The 18175-nt window shown below is 45.8% G+C and overlaps 1 protein-coding gene across 3 annotated transcripts in view; it reads right to left on the minus strand.

Moving 5' to 3' along the window:
- Positions 1 to 18175, minus strand: part of LRIG1 (leucine rich repeats and immunoglobulin like domains 1) — a 169331-nt gene that overhangs the window by 37693 nt on the left and 113463 nt on the right. For all 3 annotated transcript variants that reach the window (XM_033926092.1, XM_033926091.1, XM_033926090.1), the window contains exons 10-12: positions 15674 to 15745; positions 14302 to 14373; positions 4527 to 4690 (exon numbers count right to left, since the gene is read on the minus strand). In XM_033926092.1, the coding sequence (XP_033781983.1) occupies positions 4527 to 4690; positions 14302 to 14373; positions 15674 to 15745 (308 nt within the window). The remainder of the gene's footprint in view (positions 1 to 4526; positions 4691 to 14301; positions 14374 to 15673; positions 15746 to 18175) is intronic.

Raw genomic sequence — 18175 nt, forward strand, 5'->3', positions numbered from 1 at the left:
GGAAGGCCTTGAGGGCATAGAACATTGCCCTGAGTTCCAGGAAATTGATGTGATGCTTCTTTTCCTGAGGAGTCCAAAGGCCCTGAGTTTGGAACTCGTTCAGATGGGCTCCCCATGCATAAGGGGAGGCGTCGGTGGTGATGACCAGATGATGAGGAGGCAGATGGAACAGAAGGCCCCTGGAGAGATTTGAGGATATCAACCACCATTGCAGAGACTGACGAAGAGACGATGTCACAGATATGTGTCGTGAGCAAGAGTCTGTCGCTTGAGACCACTGGAGAGCCAGGGTCCATTGAGGAGTGCGCAGGTGAAGCCGTGCCAGGGGTGTGACATGAACTGTGGAGGCCATGTGACCCAAGAGAATCATCATCTGCTTTGCAGAAATGGAGTGCTGGGACAGCACCTGCTGACAGAGCGATTGGAGGTTGTGAAGACGGTTGTCCGGCAAGAAGGCTCTCATCTGGACCGTGTCCAGTACCGCTCCAATGAATTGAAGTCTCCGCGTAGGAAGAAGGTGAGACTTGGGTATATTGATTTCGAACCCCAGGAGTTGTAGAAAAAAGATGGTCTGGTTGGTGGCCAGAAGAACAGTCTGAGATGAAATGGCCTTGATTAACCAATCGTCCAGGTAGGGAAAAACCTGAAGGTGGTGGGAGCGTAGAAATGCTGCCACCACTACCAGACATTTTGTGAACACTCTTGGAGAGGAGGCAAGACCGAAGGGGAGCACTCTGTATTGGTAATGACAGTGATTTATCATGAAGCGAAGGTACTGTCTGGAGGCCGGATGAATTGGAATGTGAGTGTAGGCCTCTTTGAGATCGAGAGAGCATAGCCAGTCGTTGTGATCGAGGAGAGGATAAAGCGTAGCTAGAGATAGCATCTTGAATTTTTCTTTGACCAAACATTTGTTGAGATCTCGCAGATCTAGAATTGGTCTGAGGTCTCCTGTTTTCTTGGGGACTAGAAAATACCGGGAGTAGAATCCTTGCCCTCTTTGGTCCAGAGGAACTTCCTCTATGGCGTTTAGAAGTAGGAGGGACTGAACCTCCTGACAAAGGAGGGCAGATTGAGGAGTGTGCAAAGCAGACTCTTTTGGTAGACTTTGGCCCGGAAGGGTGTGAAAGTTGAGAGAGTAGCCGTGGCGGATGATGTTGAGGACCCACTGGTCCGAAGTGATAACTTCCCACCGGCTGAGAAAGAAAGACAGTCGTCCTCCTATCGGTTGAGGGAGGAGAGGAGATGGTTGAACGCTGGCTATGCCCTCTAGGATCAAGTCAAAAGGGCTGAGTCGATTTTTGTGGAGGAGGCTGCTTAGCTGGTTGTTGCTGCTGAGGTCTAGGTGTTTGCCGCTGCTGTTGACGCTGCCTCCTAGGTTGCTGAGTGGAAGGCTGCAAGGGGCGAGCCACAAAACGCCGCTGATAGGCCGTTTGCTGTCTGAATGGCCGTGAAGGTGGAGGTTTCTTCTTGGTCTTAAGAAGGGTATCCCAGCGGGTTTCATGAGCCGAGAGCTTCTGGGTCGTTGAGTCCATAGAATCTCCGAACAGCTCATCCCCTAAACATGGGGCATTAGCCAACCGGTCTTGATGATTAACATCAAGCTCAGAGACTCTGAGCCAAGCCAAGCGGCGCATGGCCACAGAAATGGCTGTTGCTCTGGAGGTAAGCTCAAAGGTGTCGTATATAGACCTTACCATGAATTTCCTAAGCTGGAAAAGAGCTGAAGAGCACTGATGGAAAGCCTCACGATTCCCCACAGGAAGGTACTGCTCAAAGGAAGCCATGGTGGTAAGGAGATGCTTTAAATAAAATGAAAAATGAAAAGCATAGTTACCAGAACGATTAGCAAGCATCGCATTCTGGTAAAGTCGCTTACCAAATTTGTCCATGGCTTTACCCTCTCTGCCAGGAGGGACAGAAGCATAGACACTAGCTCCTAAGGACTTCTTGAGGGTGGATTCTACAAGAAGAGACTCATGAGAGAGCTGTGGTTTATCAAAACCAGGAATAGGGATTACTTTATAAAGGGAATCCAATTTGCGAGGGGCTCCCGGGATGGTAAGAGGAGTCTCCAGATTCTTGTAAAAGGTCTCCCTCAGGATGTCATGTAAAGGGAGTTTCAAGAATTCCTTTGGAGGCTGGTCAAAATCAAGAGCGTCCAAGAAAGCTTTGGACTTTTTAGACTCAGCCTCCAATGGAATGGAAAGAGATTCACACATATCTCTTAAAAAAGAAGAGAAAGAGGTGGAATCAGGTTTGGAGGAAATATCCTGCAGAACAGGCTCGTCCTCCTCTGATGAACACTCCCCTTCTGACTGAAGAGGTTCTTCAGAGTCGCCCCACAGATCAGGGTCTCGAACATGGGGACCACGGTCCCGAGACTCAGGGGTGGATGGTTCTCGGTGTCGGGATTTCTGTACCGACTTACCCGACCTCACCGACGCGGTACCGGGCGATGTTATCGGTCGCACCGGAGCCGATGTCTGTACCGATTGGTGATGAGACCTAGGCTCCGGTGCGAGGACAGGCATCGATGCCGATGAGGTCAAGTGTACCGGTACCGAAGGAGTGGATGGTGACAATACTGGCTGTTCCACGATCGGTACCGGATGCTCAGTTGGGACCGATACCGGAGGGCTCGGTGTCAGGAGAGCTGGAAGGAGTTGTTTGAGCTGTTCCTTCAGCTGTACCTGCAAGATGGCCGCAATGCGATCATCAAGGGAGGGCACCGGTACCGCTTTTTTCTTCTGCGGTACCTGCGGTGCCGCTCGACGCCCCGGAGATGAGGAGCCCGATGTCGAGGGACTCACCTCAATAGGGGCGGAGCGCTTCCGCTGGCGCCTCACGGTCGGCAGGATTGGACTCTCTGCAATGGAGACCGGAGGACGTTCCAGCGGGGAAGGCTTCTTAGCCGGCTTACCTGCATGCTGCGACGCCGACGCGGTATCGCGTGGCGTCGATGAGGTGGGTGCCGACGAGACAGGTACCGAGACCGGCGCCGAAGACGCGGGGTCGGACATGTCGGTGCCGAAAAGCAGTCTCTGCTGTATCTCTCGATTTTTGAGAGTCCGCTTTTTCAAAGTGGCACAGCGGGTGCAGGTAGAGGCCTGATGTTCCGGACCCAGACACTGAAGGCACCAGTTGTGCGGGTCTGTAAGGGAAATAGGCCGTGCACACCGCTGGCACTTCTTGAACCCGGGCTGGGGGGGCATGAACGTAAAAACGGCTTCTGCCAAATCGAAGGCCGAGGCCTCGATGATGGCAGTAGGCCCCGCCGGGTCAAATAAAGAAACTTGACAAAAACAAGAGAAATTTTTTTTTTTTTTTTTTAAAAGAAAGAAAAACGGAAGGGCAAAAAGAACCCGAAAAAGTTTACGCGAGCGGGAAGGCGAATGAAAAAATATTTCAACAGCCGTTGAAAATGCGACTTCTTAGCTCCGCGGAAACTAAGAAACTGAGGGACCGCGCGTCGGGGTCGGGCGGGAAGGCACTCGCGCATGCGCGGTGCGGTCTCTAGAACTTTCCAAGTTCTTAGAGTGCAATCACTCTAAAAGTGTCCGTACCGGGGCTCCGTCGGTGCCGTCACCCATCAGTCAAGAATATGCTGCCTGCTTGTCCTGGGATAATGTCTTATCCCTGTGTCCTGAATGGACTATAGAGCACAGTTACTTACCGTAACAGGTGTTATCCAGGGACAGCAGGCATATATTCTCACATGTGGGTGACGTCATCTACGGAGCCCCGGCGCGGACAGCTTTTCAAGCAAACTTGATTAAAGTTTCAAGTTTGCACACTGCACCACGCATGTGCGTGCCTTCTCGCCCACTAGAGGGCGCATCCCACCTCGTGGTCCTCAGTTCCATAACTAGCAAGGAAGCCATCCCCGGGGAGGCGGGCGGGTTGTGAGAATATATGCCTGCTGTCCCTGGATAACACCTGTTACGGTAAGTAACTGTGCTTTATCCCAGGACAAGCAGGCATGATATTCTCACATGTGGGTGACGTCATCTACGGAGCCCCGGCGCGGACAGCTTTTCAAGCAAACTTGATTAAAGTTTCAAGTTTGCACACTGCACCACGCATGTGCGTGCCTTCTCGCCCACTAGAGGGCGCATCCCACCTCGTGGTCCTCAGTTCAAATTTTTCCGCGGAGCAAGAAAGCCCTGTGGATCTGAGCTCCAGTGTTTTTGCCTTCTAGCTGCCGCGTTTAGTTTGTTTTCCTTCGAATTAGTTCGCGGTGCTGTTTCTTTCCTTTCGTTTCTCCTCAAAAAAAAAAAAAAAAAAAAAAAAAGTCTTTCGTTTTCATCGGACTCCGGGGGCTCCCGGAATCCGTGGCCGCGGGACGTCGGTACGTTCCCGGCCTTCTCCTTTTTCTTCGTGGATGTCCCGTCCTGTTACGGGATTCAAAAAGTAGAATCTAGTACTTCTATCATGGAGCTTTCGGGTACTTCTAGTACTTCTATCATTCGGGTCTTTATCTGCCATCATCTACTAGAACACAGGGAAAAATAAATAAATCTTACCACACACAAAACTTTCCGACGCTACTGTGAAAATGCTTTTGTTCTTCAACGACACTGGATGGGCACAGGTGGCTACCACAGTTGTCGTCAGTCCTCTCGCATTTAGCCACTCGGGCAGCCACTTCAACATACAATCACACAGGAAGCTGTCACTGCTAATATGGCTGAAAGAATTTAAAAAAGGCTTTTTTTAAACAGGTTAGAAATTATGCTAGAGGGAGGTCATTTCATTCCTTCAACAATCTCTCATAATTTGTCAAAATGATATTACTGAAAATTTGTTCCCAAAGAACAAGATTAGATATTTAAGAATGGTAAACATGGCTGCCCTGTGGGCACCAACAATCCAGTGTGGTAAACTAAATTATTCAAGAGGAAATATAAAGACAATACATAAATTAGAACTTTCCACATATAACAATATCTTAAATTCAGTTGGACCATCAGACAAAGGGCTCAGTAACTAACTTTATTACCAGCTTCACATTAACTCTCTTTGGGGCCATTTATTTTTTTTTTTTTAAATAGACATCTGAGGAGTTGATGTAAAGCCAGTAATGAGGTTAATTACTGTGCCCATTTTCAGATGGTCCAACTGAATTTAAAATATTGTTATGTGTGGAAAGTTCTAATTTGTACATTGGTCTGCAGGCACCACATCAGTGCTGTGTGTTGATTAGCAGAATGTTAAGGATTCAACCTTCTACCTAAGTTTCTACTTCTCAAGTTCACACAAGGGTCTATATTCTTTCAATTTCTCTCTCCTATAATATTGTAGTTCCTTTTGTGCTTTACAAAGAAAGATGCCACATTTTGTATGTAAACCAGCTAGATGACTTCACTGAAGGAGAGTATATCAAATGAAAATAAACTTGGTAGCGGACTGGAGCTGGGCATACATGAGCCAAGAAGGAATCTCAACTGTCATACAACAGCAACACCTCCTGTCAAAGCTCCTTTGTATGTGATTTTGTAGAGCATAGGAGGCAAATTTTCAAAGCACTTAGACTTACAAAGTTCCATAGTAACTTATTGAGCTTTGTAAGTCTAAGTGCTTTGAAAATGAGCCCCTATGCTTCTCAGCCAAAAAGGAATGCCCCAGGATGGAAAGAAAACACCAGGCAGTTATGCCCATGAGCTCATGGCACTGGAAATCCAAAGGAGTGGTGAGCTGATGGGTCAAAAAGAAATTATAAATGAACATGAAGGATTCCACATGCATTCTGAATATGGCTGACTGGGGAGCTCATACATGATCTGAATGAGGTAAAGCCACAACATAGCTTTGTGGCCTTTAAGATAAGGAAATTCACAGCAGTAGTATTACAAGTGAACCATGCAATCATGCCCAGAGGAGATTGCTTGCAGATGACAACGGTATCAGAAAAGATTAAACTGGGCTGCCAGTGTCACTATAGGATAATAGTACTACATACATAACAGCAGTAACAGTATAGGCACTTCAAGCCTGCAACAAATTTAACATACACTGTTCTATATGGGAAAAAAAAATAGAAAGACTTAAAAAACAGTGATTTCCAAAACTCCAATCTACTGTTCATTTACAGTAAATTCTTTATTGTGTGTGTGTGTGTACTTTGGCATTGCAAGACTATACCATGGCCAACCACAATGCAGGATTACCCACTTACAGAATACAAATTTTCAGAAACTACTTTTAATCATATCAGAAATGTGAACACTATAAAGCCACAACACGTAGAATTACAATGTTAACTGGAACAGGTCTGCAAAATTATAAAAATTAAAAAGGGAAAGCAGCCACTTCAACAGCAGTTGGTTTCTTGGTACTTCTGGGGCTTTATCACTAAACATTTTACTGTCGCTAATATGTGGTGGTCTTATTGCTGTCAGGCAGACCAAAAGGAGCGCTCACTTTCTACAGTAAAAATACCAATCTGCTTTAATAAGGGACCATGTTACTAAAGCTTAGGATGCACTAATGAAGCTAGTGGAAACTAAGGCCTTGATTCTAATAATGACCTGCCACCTAATTGGGTTGTTTTTTTTTTAAATTCTTTATTCATTTTTAAGCTTTCATCAAGTGTACAAAATTCATATTAACAATATTAAATAGACCACTTGAACATCTTATCAGTATACTTTATAAACATAAAAGCAACCCTCCCTCTAAGCCCATTATTAATTGTAAGATCATAAACCCTCCAATAGAAACCCTCCCCCCTCCCAACACTAAGTGGTGTATAATTAATAAAAAAATTGCATTTAATCATGACAAAAAGATGCTTTAATTGGTTCAATGGGTGCAATAATTAAAAAAAGGAGGTGCCCAAGAACAGTACCAATGTCCTGACCAAGAAGGCACATGTGGTGCTTCAGACCACTGTAGGCGTGGTTAACGCCAGAAGTGATCTTAGGCCCCATTAGGCGGCTCTGCAGACATGATTCTCATCAAGCATAGGTGCCGAAAATGTAGGTCTTTAAAACCCTGACCAACATTTCCAGCGCCTACCTTTCACTTAGGTGCGATTCTCCAAATGGCGCCATTGTGTGATTGACACACGATCAGTGCCACTTTTGTAAGCGGCCACTGACTATGGTGCTGTTTCGAGAATCTAGCCCTATATGCTAAGCCATCCATGGGCATAAACTGGGCTTCTTAGCATGCTAAGCTTCAGTAAAAGGCCCTAAGTTATTTATACACAATAAAGCTCATGACAGACTGAAAAATTGCCAGGTTGGTCTTGTCTGCCCACAAGCATTTGGGAGCCATAAATAAATCTATTATATTGCAATCATAGTTGATCAAAGAGAAGTGCTCAGCTTTAATAGCAGAGGTAGATTTTAAAATACCCATGAATCCTTAGATCAAGCATTATCTACCACAAAAGAAGCTAAAGTGCTCGCTGCAATAAATAGCTGAGAATTCCTAAAAACATTTCTAATCACAGGAAATGTTTCTGGTTAAAGGTCCCCAAAGTCTGTTGTGGGTGCATGCTGTTCTGTCAATATTCCCCTCTGTAAGTTATACATTACCCCCAAGAAAGGGACTTGGGGGTAATGGTGGACATGACAATGAAGCCAACGGCACAGTGCGCAGTGGCCGCTAAGAGAGCAAATAAAATGCTAGGTATAATCAAGAAGGGTATTACTACCAGAACAAAAGAAGTTATCCTGCCGTTGTATCGGGCGATGGTGCATCCGCATCTGGAGTACTGCGTCCAATATTGGTCACCATACCTTAAGAAGGATATGGCGTTACTCGAGAGGGTTCAGAGGAGAGCGACACGTCTGATAAAAGGTATGGAAAACCTTTCATATGCTGAGAGATTGGAGAAACTGGGACTCTTTTCCCTGGAGAAGAGGAGACTTAGAGGGGATATGATAGAGACTTACAAGATCATGAAGGGCATAGAGAGAGTAGAGAGGGACAGATTCTTCAAACTTTCAAAAAATAAGAGAACAAGAGGGCATTCGGAAAAGTTGAAAGGGGACAGATTCAAAACGAATACTAGGAAGTTCTTCTTTACCCAACGTGTGGTGGACACCTGGAATGCGCTTCCAGAGGGTGTAATAGGGCAAAGTACGGTACTGGAGTTCAAGAAAGGATTGGACAATTTCCTGCTGAAAAAGGGGATAGAGGGGTATAGATAGAGGATTACTGCACAGGTCCTGGACCTGTTGGGCCGCCGCGTGAGCGGACTGCTGGGCATGATGGACCTCAGGTCTGACCCAGCGGAGGCATTGCTTATGTTCTTAGATTAGACATCAGAACTAACAGCTGGAGTTTCCATGTTAGAAGTGCAGCAGGATGCTGTTGGGACATAGATGTATCAAAGTGGCATTTTATGGCCTCTCTCTTTGACTTCAGCAGAATCTCAGCCTGTCTATGGAATGGCTGCCTACAGACTACAGGTTTTTCAAGGGCCACAACTCAGTTGGGTTGTCAAGACTTCCACAATGAATATGCATGAGATCTATGTAAGCAGAACATGCAAATCACTCTCGAGCATATTCATTGTGGAAATCTTAAAACCTGACTGGGTTGAGACCCTCGAGTACCATGGTTGCTCATCTCTGGTTTATTGCAAACTCTTGAAAGTCGAAGAAAAACAAATAGGCCCTAGAAGTGATTAGGAAACCTTGGCATTAAAAAAAAACAAAAACAAGAGTTATGAGATTCTGGTACTGAAATTTAATGAAAATCTTGTGCTGACTAGTCAGGCTCTCGGAACTGATGATGCAATGGAGCCATTAGCTGCGGCTCAAATTCTGCAGGGTTGTGAATACAAAAGGGAACATAATAACGGTGAATAATAGCTAATAAGACCAAGTCTATCCAGCTGTCTTCCTCCAGTTTCCCAGATGAGCATATTTATTTATTTGTGTTTAGTTTACGATGAGGTATATGCAGGCATGCTAGATCAGTAGTTCCCAACCCTTTCCTGGAGGACCACCAGCCAGTCAGGTTTTCAGGATAGCCCTAATGAATATGCATGAGAGAGATTTGCATATAATGGAGGTGACAGGCATGCAAATCTGCTCCATGCATATTCATCAGGGCTATCCTGAAAACCTGACTGGCTGGTGGTCCTCCAGGACAGGGTTGGGAACTACTGTGCTAAATATTTGCCTGACTCCCACTTCCCCTGGGCTTACAATCTACAGGTCCAATTTTCAGGAAGTGTAAATATTCAGCCAATGGCAGCCAGTGTTTTTTGGTTGTTGCCGGCTTTAACCCCAGATATTCAATGCTGGGCCATGTCTGGGCATCAGTATCAAATATCCGGGCATATATAGTCAGTTAAAACTTATGCAGTTAAGTGCTGAATTTTGAACTTAAGGTGAACCACAAAGACAGTCCTGTTTATGCGGTTAAGAGTGGGTTAAGTGACTTGCCTAAGCATAAGTGGAATGTAAACTCTGGCTTTCCTAGTTCTCAGCTACAAAGTACCGTATTTTCGCGGATATAACGCGCACCATTGTAAAACGCGCACAGGGGTATAGCGCGCAGAAATCACGATGATATGTACAAAAACTTTTCTATACCGCGCTCAGGCATATAACGCGCATGCTGCCCGACTCTCCTCTGGCCACCCCGACTCTCCTTTCGCTCTCCCCGACTCTCCTCTGGCCACCCCGACTCTCTTTCGCCCTCCCCGACTCTCATCTGGTTGCCCCGACTCACCCTGACTTTCGGTGCACTGCCCCGACTCTCCTCTGGTTGCCCCGACTCACCGTTCACCCGCCCTGACTTTCGGTGCACTGCCCCGCCTCTCCGTGCCTGTCCCCCTTGAAGTCCTGTCCCCCCTTGAAGGTCTGCCTGTCCCCCCTTGAAGGTCTGCCTGTCCCCCTTGAAGATCTGCCTGTCCCCCCTTGAAGTCCTGTCCCCATCCTGAAAGCCTGATGCCCCCCCTCGACGTCCGATTCTTCTCCCCCCTCGGCAGGACCACTCGCACCCCCACCCCGAAGGACCGCCGACTCCCCGACAATATTGGGCCAGGAGGGAGCCCAAATCCTCCTGGCCACGGCGACCCCCTAACCCCACCCCGCACTACATTACGGGCAGGAGGGATCCCAGGCCCTCCTGCCCTCGACGCAAACCCCCTCCCCCCAACGACCGCCCCCCCCCCAAGAACCTCCGCCCGTCCCCCAGCCGACCCGCGACCCCCCTGGCCGACCCCCACGACACCCCCACCCGCCTTCCCCGTACTTTGTGTAGTTGGGCCAGAAGGGAGCCCAAACCCTCCTGGCCACGGCGACCCCCTAACCCCACCCCGCACTACATTACGGGCAGGAGGGATCCCAGGCCCTCCTGCCCTCGACGCAAACCCCCCTCCCTCCAACGACCGCCCCCCCCCAAGAACCTCCGACCGACCCGCGACCCCCCTGGCCGACCCCCCCACCCCCCTTCCCCGTACCTTTGGAAGTTGGCCGGACAGACGGGAGCCAAACCCGCCTGTCCGGCAGGCAGCCAACGAAGGAATGAGGCCGGATTGGCCCATCCGTCCTAAAGCTCCGCCTACTGGTGGGGCCTAAGGCGCGTGGGCCAATCAGAATAGGCCCTGGAGCCTTAGGTCCCACCTGGGGGCGCGGCCTGAGACACATGGTCGGGTTTGGCCCATGTGCCTCAGGCCGCGCCCCCAGGTGGGACCTAAGGCTCCAGGGCCTATTCTGATTGGCCCACGCGCCTTAGGCCCCACCAGTAGGCGGAGCTTTAGGACGGATGGGCCAATCCGGCCTCATTCCTTCGTTGGCTGCCTGCCGGACAGGCGGGTTTGGCTCCCGTCTGTCCGGCCAACTTCCAAAGGTACGGGGAAGGGGGGTGGGGGGGTCGGCCAGGGGGGTCGCGGGTCGGTCGGAGGTTCTTGGGGGGGGGACGGTCGTTGGAGGGGGGGGGGTTTGCGTCGAGGGCAGGTGGGCCTGGGATCCCTCCTGCCCGTAATGTAGTGCGGGGTGGGGTTAGAGGGTCGCCGTGGCCAGGAGGGTTTGGGCTCCCTCCTGGCCCGATATTGTTGGGGAGTCGGCGGTCCTTCGGGGTGAGGGTGCGAGTGGTCCTGCCGGGGGGGGGATGTATCGGACGTCGGGGAGTCGGCCGGGCAAGAGGGCTTGGGCTCCCTCTTGCTCCGATCGTGGATGCGGGTGCGGGTGGGAGCGCGTGCGAGCGGTCGTTCGGGGTGGGGGTGCGAGCGGTCCTGCTGGGGGGGTGAATCGGGCGTCGGGCGGGGTGGGAACTATGTTTAAAAACTTTTGTATACCGCGCTCAGGCATATAACGCGCGAGGGGTATGCGCGGTACGTAAAATCACGTATAACGCGCGCGTTATATCCGCGAAAATACGGTATATGTTCTCAAAGCTCCAGAGCAACGTCTCTATTTATGTGGGTAGCCAAGAGGGAGTACTGTAAAACAGATTTTGCACTTTTGAAAATGCCATGTGTGTGCTCTCTAGCTTCTCTTACCTAAACACGCCCATGGGAAGACCTGCTATGAAAGTCTACATATACTTTTAGCTGGGCAAAGGGCTATTCTCAGCCAAGTCAGCTTACCAAGCTAAATTGCTACTTATGGGCTAGATTCACTAAGCCCACCAATCAAGTCCCAACCACTTAGCGATCCAATTTCCCTCCAACCCAATTCACTAATCTCGTGGCCGATCATCCTCCAATCCAATCCGATCCGCGCATGCAAATGAGGGGAAACAGCATCTAAAGTAGGTAGGCAGCGATTCACTAACAAAAGTTTGGAACACCGAGTGGGCTGACCAATCAACAAACAAGCGACTGCTGGGGACCAGTCGCTCACGTTGTTTCCAACTGCATCTCCTGCTCTCTTCTCCGACTTTCCTGCTCTCTGCCCCAATCTCCGCCCTGCTTCTTCCCTGACTCTCCTGCTCTCTGCCCTGCTTCTGCCCCGACTCTCCTGGCCTTCCCCCGCAGTGTCAATTTCAAGCCTAAATTATAAAGGCTACACAGGTGCCTATGTGTCTTCATAAAATAGGATCCCAGAGCCAGCCTGAATAGCACATAAATCTTAGCAGGCAGATACATACCTGCTCTGAAACAGGTGTACACTTTTGTATGTGGTCTACACATTGACTACACCGCAACTCTGCCTTCACGTCACCTGAACTACATTCTCAGGAATGCCTCTGCACAGATCACATAAAAGTGGGCACAATTTTTGTGTGTCATGCATTTTTACAAAAGCCTTTTTCTGCATGCAAAGCAGGATTAAACACTAAAAAAAACTCTATAAAATTACCCCCAAATTGGGGGGAGGGGAGATCTTTCCTAATCTAGCACAAAGCAAGTCGCTCAAGGTTCTGATGAGTGTTATGGAAAGAACAGAATTGAAACAGTTTTTTAAAAATATATTCTAAACACTAGGCCACTTGCAATTTTTACATGAATATTAACAGATGACGTGGCACACTGCTACAGGATCCAGGAAATGTTGTTCAAGAGTTCAATGATATTATATTTTGCATTCTCCCTGCATCAGCACAGTTTATCCTCAATCCAGTAGGCAGTAAGCCAAGGCCATGAGTTTGGCACCAATGTTGCATTTTTGGTAGGGCCATGGAGACCTGTAAAATTGGCTTTAAAATACACACTGCAATACACACACTGTTAAAATAGCTCCAGCAACAAAGCTTGCAATGAAGTTTAAAGCAATAATGGATAATCTTGGTTCTCAAAAGTCACAAAACAGATCTATCCATAACAATCAGTCATACAACATAGAAACTAATGGCAGATAAAGACCATGCAGTCTATTCAGTCTGCCCATCTACTATCCTTTCCTCTCCCTTAGAGATCCTATATTCTTGTCCCATGATTTCTTGAATTCAGATACCGGTAATATGTTTCCTCCACCTCTAATGAGAGACTGTTTCATGCATCCACCACCGTTTCCTTAAAGAAATATCCATCAACTGTATAACCATAACCATCTCATTGGTCTAAAAGCTTGGAAAACCTTGCATATTTCACATATCCTGAAAACCAGATCAGCTGACTACCTCTAGGACCAGTTGACTATCCCTGGCCCAGTGATCAGAGCTCAAAACCAGAATTCCACTCTAGCATTAACTTAGGGCTCTTTTTACAAAGGCGCGTTAGGGTCTTAACGCACGCTAAAATGCCACGCGCGCTAGCCGCTACTTCCTCCTCTTGAGCAAGCGGTAGTTTTTCGGCTAGTGCGCGCTAATCCAGTGCGTGCATTAAAAATGCTAGCGCACCTTCATAAAAGGAGCCCTTAATGTATTACCAAAGAAGTCAATTAATTTTCTTTAACACATGCAGAAATTGTAAGCTCTTTGACCCATGTACCTACAACTATGTTATTTGCCTTGCAAAGCAGTGTTTGCAAGTTCAGCTCCATAATGTGAAATCACTGCCTTAAATCTGATCTTAAGAAGCAGTTTCAGTTGCTCAAGTTAATTAACTTATCCCCTGGGACTTAAGTATGTAGTAATCTTGTTAAATAAAAGATTAAACACTAGGGTTTTATGTTGATTAAAATGTTTTAATCACACAATTATTATATGACCCAAATGTAAAATGTAAAAAAATCTTGTAAGAAATTTAGCATGTGCAACCCTGCTAAAAAATAAAGCTTTTACAAAGCTGCAGTAGTGATTCCCCCTCAGCAAATGTACCAAAGTCTCCAGAAATTGAATGGGGGAGCACCAGTTAACTCATGTTTTTGTTTTTATTCTTTATTCATTTTAAATCATACAAGTGCACAGAAATACATCCATTATAATTTCAATAAAACACTTGAAAATCTTTTCCATGTTAAAAAAAACTCATGTTAAAAATATGTAACGCAATTAAGTTATAAACACATTAATCACAATAAATGTACAGCCCTACTAAACACAAAACAAGAAAGTATATGAAATGTGAGTGGATGGTCCTGGAGGTACAGAAATATCTAATGTAATGAAATCTGAAATCAAATCAAATCAGTAAATCCTTTGGAGGGGGGCGGGGGAAGTTTCCACTGATCTGATCAAGACCTGGATGTGCTAACACTATACAGTATATGCAGCCAACTAACAGAGGCTCGAGAGGGCTCCGGTTTCACCCTTTACTGAATATAACCATGACACCTGCTTAAAAAGATACTCTAGCAAGAGGAATGAGATGGGGAAGGGAAGAGTAATGTTAGTTTCTGGCCATTCAAAGGTATAAAAAAACCAATTTCAGTACATCTAGGCAGATATTCCATAAAAGGTTTCCAATTCAGTATAAGCACATTTTTATGTTTTATTGCAGTGACTTACAGCTGCTTCAGATTCTTCATTGCTCCAAAGGCATCAAATTGCACAGACCGTATTGCATTCTCCCCGAGGTTCCTAAAAAGGAAATGTTCAAATTTATCAAATCAAATGAACAGAAAGGAAGATTTCTTTAACCAGTGTAAGATAGATGGTATGTAAATGTTTTAAACTTTTTAAAATTAAGTTGCATTATACCATGCTGCAAGATTTTGACAATGTGTGGTATAACAGATGTTCCCCTTTATACTTAGTTTCTTTTATAGAGAAATTTTTAAATATTTTCTGCACAGTGAGAACAAAATGAACTTTGAAAGTGTTTTCTTGTGTTGATCTCACTAAACAAATCAGCAAACCTGACAATATGTGAGAATGACACTCCTACAGTCTTGATTATCACAGATTTATTTTCACTAGGCAATAATAATGCATTAAAGTGAATCCAAGCAATAAAAGCAGCCAAATACATCACACAACTACAGAATAGCGATCTTCCTCAGAGGGGCACTAAGAACAGTACAGTACTATCTTCCCTATACAAAACAAATGTCTTAAGTATAATTTCATCTGTAAAGAAAACAGCAAAATCAAGAAAGGAGGCATCAGTCTTGGGAGACTATAAGTGTAATTAATGCCTAATTTTGGCCAAAGCTGCTTCCTACAACCAGCTATTAAATCTTTGTTCATCTGAGCCTCAGGCCACAACTCAATCAGTTTTCCAGATTTTCAAAAGGAATATGCATGAGATCCATTTGCATGCAATGAAAGTATATGCAAATCAAATCTCATGCATACTCATTGTGGAAATCTTGAAAGCCCAAATGAGTTATGGCCCTCAAGGACAATGGTTGCCTACCCCCGGCCTACATTATATAAACCAGTGCTGCCTAAGTCTGGTCCTTGAGACCTACTGGCAGGCCAGGTTTTCAGGATATCCACAATGAATATGCATGAGAGAGAGATTTGCATATCAAGAAGGCAGTGCAGGCAAATCTCTCTCATGCATATTCATTGTGGATATCCTGAAAACCATAGATCTTGAGGACCAGACTTAGGCAACCCTGTTTATTTCCCTTTCTTGATGAAAACATTTAAGGCAACATGCAAAACCAGGGAATATGCAATTTCCAGCTTTGCTCACATAACAATCAAAAAATGTGTTCATAAATTAGCCATATGTTCTGTAACTTTGTTCCCAGCACTTAAAAAAAATAAGAGGCCAGAGTTGAAGTGGACTTCTAATGGGAAGGAAGCAGCTGTCCTCCACAAATGGATTTGCTTCTCAGTTTACAGAAACGCTATTAAATTGCTAGCAGACCTCTGAAGCAGTCACTTTTGGCATTCCCCTTCTGACTGCAAAGCATGCTGGGATACTCACAGGTGCTCCAGGGCCTCCAAGCCTGAGAATGCTTTCTTGGCCACTGACTTTATCTTGTTTCCAAACAGAGTACTGTAGTTCCAACCATCCAGTGTCAAGCAGGCAGAAAAAGGAAAAGAAAGAATGATGAGCTAGGCAGTGACTGAAAAGGTGTCCACAACAGGACAGTGTGAATATGCAATGGAATAACACATACTGGGTCTTACTGAAATGAAATGCTTTTTCTTTACTGAAATAGTGATGACAAGCTGAAATGGGACACTGAAAAATGGATACTGCGTTAACTTGCTCAGAAACATTAGTACAACCAGTACTCTTTGGGCACTGGTCATGAAGAAAGCTCATACTATCAGAGTGGCACAGTTCAATTCTGACCTTTTCTTCACTCGCTAAAATAAGAAAACAAATACCTTGGTGACATTTATGTGGCTGATCTTCACACTTCCTGCACAGTAACAGGAGGGAACTCAAAAGCAATGTTTTCAAAGCCAATTGTATAGTTAACTGGGGTCTGCCTGGGTAAATTGGGGGCTTGAAACTTTCTTTCCTCAACCTGTCTAAAAAAGTGCTCAATGTATTTCAACAATATGAGCAATTTTAGTCACATTGGGGGACGCATTCATGGGAATCTTTTGAAACCACATAAGATCATGTAGAGATCATGTTTTCAATCCATGCACGCTTCCATGGACACTGTCCCTGTCCCATTCCTGTAAGCTCTGCCTTAACTGCACAAGCCTTGAACATTTAAGATTGTTTGAGGCTTGTGCAGATGAGGATGGAGCTTGCAGCAATGGGGCAGGGACACGAAAAGAACTTGCGGGGATGGGATGGGAAAATTAGTTCCCGTGGTGAAGGGGAAAAATTTGTCCCAGTCATTCTCTGTCTACTCTTACCTAATGCATCTTTCTTCAGGTACTCTTCCATGCTACTAAAGTCTGTACGTTTGAAATCCAGGACTTTTGAGATATAACTGCACAAGAAGCATATAGTTTCCTCTGTTGTATCTAAACCTCACCTGCTGAAGATGCACCCCCCCCCCATAAAAAAATAAATCACAGCTTGGATGATTAGCGATTCCTTATTCTCTTCAGCAATGCCTTTTATGCTTAACTTCCTTTGCAAGGGGTTCATCTATTATTCAGAGTGGACTGGCTGTTCTTGCCCCTCCACCTCAAATTTAAACAACTTTCTTACATGCAAATAACACACACTTCCTTAAATCATTTCAGAGGCTAATCCACTCTAGATCAAAGAAGAGCAGCTTTTAAGACAAGCTCTGAAGAGCTGAAGTAATTACTAATTCATCTAAAGGTTGTCTCTGAAGTTGCCCTTCATGTTTTGCATGCTAGCCTGTTCAGAGCCACTTTCTACTTATGGCTAGCATCACTGGTTTATCAAGCCTAGACACTTCCTTGAAAGAGGAGAATAGAAGCATGACACAACAGCACAAAGCAGCAACCCAAAGCTGTCAAGATTTATTTTCTAGATCATCTGTGCCCAGTTTCAGACAAATCCATTTAGTGGTTGTTGTTGACAGACAGATGCACAGCTTTGCAACATGAGCTGTTGGGCTTACATAAAGCACCTAAACAAGGATTTCTAGCTCAGGCTTATTATGGATACAGAAAGATCTCAAGCTAAACACCAATGGTACAAGTATTGACTATACCCACAGACTCCAGAACCAGCCCATATGGTATCTGGCAATTAGCCACAAGGAACAGGCTCTTGCCCCCAAACAACTCCACTGGACCACCATGGATAGCCGGTAGGACCAGGAGTGAGTGAGCTGTACCCTGGGGGAAGGGGGGAAGAAGAGGGAAGGATTAGGGGCTACAAATTTTGCCGGTCCAGACCAATATTCAGCTGGAAATCACATAAGCTCCAGCAGCCAGGGTCTTTTCATGTAGCCCCAAATATTCAAAGCCTGTGCTTGGATATAGCCTGCCACTGAATAACAGAAGCTAAATCTAGCTGGTAACAGTCAGCATTTAAAAAATACCTAAGCAAACAAAACACCGACCATTGCCAACTGACTGCACTGCAGATACCATAAAACACCTGTAGGGGGTAATTTAATAGCAGCACGTCTATGTGAGAAGTCCAAAAAGACTTCTATTTTATAAATTCAACACTGGCATCTATGTGAATCTATAAATTAGACTCCAGAACCAATCCCTGTGGCATGTAGCTGGAGTTGCATACATGTACACCTGGTGTAAATGTCTGCATATACTCTATGGGGCTTATAATCAAAATGAAATAGGTCTAAAAACTTGCCTAAATTGGCACTTGGATGATCAAAAAACAGGTCATCCTAGTGCCGATAATCGAAATGGGTTTTAGATATATCTAAAAGCAGCTTATTAGACCTTTTCACTTCAGCTGTGCGCCCAGAGTGAAAAGGGGCATTTTTCAAGGAGTGGTTAGAGCGGGAGGTGGGCCGACCTAGACTTAGTCATCCTGCAATGATAATCGAAAGTCTAACGAGACTGCTTA

The sequence above is a fragment of the Geotrypetes seraphini genome, chromosome 17 (genome assembly GCF_902459505.1).
Source record: "Geotrypetes seraphini chromosome 17, aGeoSer1.1, whole genome shotgun sequence".
Lineage (NCBI taxonomy): Eukaryota > Metazoa > Chordata > Amphibia > Gymnophiona > Dermophiidae > Geotrypetes > Geotrypetes seraphini.